This window comes from Poecilia latipinna, unplaced genomic scaffold (assembly GCF_001443285.1).
Source record: "Poecilia latipinna isolate Pla-1442-1.1 unplaced genomic scaffold, P_latipinna-1.0 Scaffold8088, whole genome shotgun sequence".
Lineage (NCBI taxonomy): Eukaryota > Metazoa > Chordata > Actinopteri > Cyprinodontiformes > Poeciliidae > Poecilia > Poecilia latipinna.
In genome coordinates this window covers 1-1,402 of record NW_015120704.1, presented here as the reverse complement: position 1 = coordinate 1,402, position 1,402 = coordinate 1, and the positions used below count along the sequence as shown (strand labels likewise).

The 1,402-nt window shown below is 38.0% G+C and overlaps 1 protein-coding gene across 1 annotated transcript; it reads left to right on the top strand.

Moving 5' to 3' along the window:
- Positions 1–158: 158 nt before the first annotated feature.
- Positions 159–1,398, top strand: LOC106944324 (HLA class I histocompatibility antigen, alpha chain F-like). Its single transcript, XM_015027478.1, has 4 exons — positions 159–285; positions 374–674; positions 1,141–1,242; positions 1,352–1,398. Exons 1-4 carry the CDS (start codon positions 259–261, stop codon positions 1,396–1,398), a joined length of 477 nt encoding a protein of 158 aa, XP_014882964.1. The 5' UTR covers positions 159–258.
- Positions 1,399–1,402: the final 4 nt, after the last annotated feature.

The following is a 1,402-nucleotide window of genomic DNA, read 5'->3' as shown; positions in this document are numbered from 1 at the left end:
TTTAAGGTCCCCACATTTTACAGAGAATGAATGGCTGTGAGTGGGATGATGAGACTGGAGAAGTTACAGGATTTAATCAGCATGGTTTTAATGGTGAAGACTTCTTAGCCCTGGACTTGAAGACACTGACATGGACTGCTCCAAAATCACAAGCTGTGCTCACAAAACTCATATGGGATGCTGACAAAGCTAGATTAAAACGTCTTAAATACTCTTGCATGCACGAATGTCCTGAGTTGTTGAAAAATTATATTCGTGATGGAAAGAGCTTTCTGCAGAGGACAGGTATGTTTATTCAGTTTAGCCCAAATTTGCAGCTATTTTATAGATGTTATATTTTATTTATCTTATGTTGTATTTTCTTTCTGCAGAAAGCCCCTCCATATCTCTGCTCCAGAGAACCCCCTCTTCTGTGGTCAGCTGCCACTCTACAGGTTTCTTCCCTGGCAGAGCTGAAATGTTCTGGACTAAAGACGGAGAAGAAATTCACGAGGATGTTGAGAAAGGAGAGATCCTCCTCAACAATGATGGGACCTTCCAGATGAGTGTTGAACTCAATGTTTCATCAGTCCCACCTGATGGCTGGAGGAGATACGACTGTGTGTTTCAGCTTTCTGGTGTTGGAGACGACATAAAAATCACTCTGGATAAATCTCTCATCCGTACAAACTGGGGTAAGGCACACCTTTGCAATGGTACCATTTTTTTAGGACAGCAAACTGAGATTTTTGAGCAACATGTGTTTCCCTCAAAACATATTTTTCTGGGTACTTCTACATATAAACATGACACTTTATAACCTTTTCTGCACAAACATGGCTATATAAGAAGAGGGATCCCTATGTTGCATGCAGCTATGCATTACATGTCTTCATGGGCTCCTTTTCTGCCAATGTTGTGCTTATTTATTTTGAAGGTATACAAGAGTTTGTCTTTTTTGGTAAAATTTCCTTAATTATATTGCAGCTTCGGTGCAGTAAGATATTTTCTTTTACTCAAAAATTTACAACCACTATTTTTCTTTGATAAAGGCAATTTTGTGTTAGATTTTGTGTTAAATTTTATGAAGCAACATCCAGTCATAAAGAAGAGATTTTGGATCTGCACTGCTTAATTTATTAACTGTTTGCACCTTCTCAGCTTATCCTCCAGAGTTTCCAGTTGCTCCTGTTTCAGGAATTGTAGGAGGAGTTCTTCTTCTGGGAATTGCTGTAATTGTCCTCTGGATGAAGAAACGCACTGGTGAGGAAAACGAGTATTCTGGTAATTGACAGAATCTGAAATTAATGTATTTGATAGTTTAACTGTAGGATCACAAATTAATTTATGGTGCTTATTGTCTGTATTTCAGGTTTCCAGCCTGTTGATGGTAACTATTCACCATTTAAGTATATTTAATAAA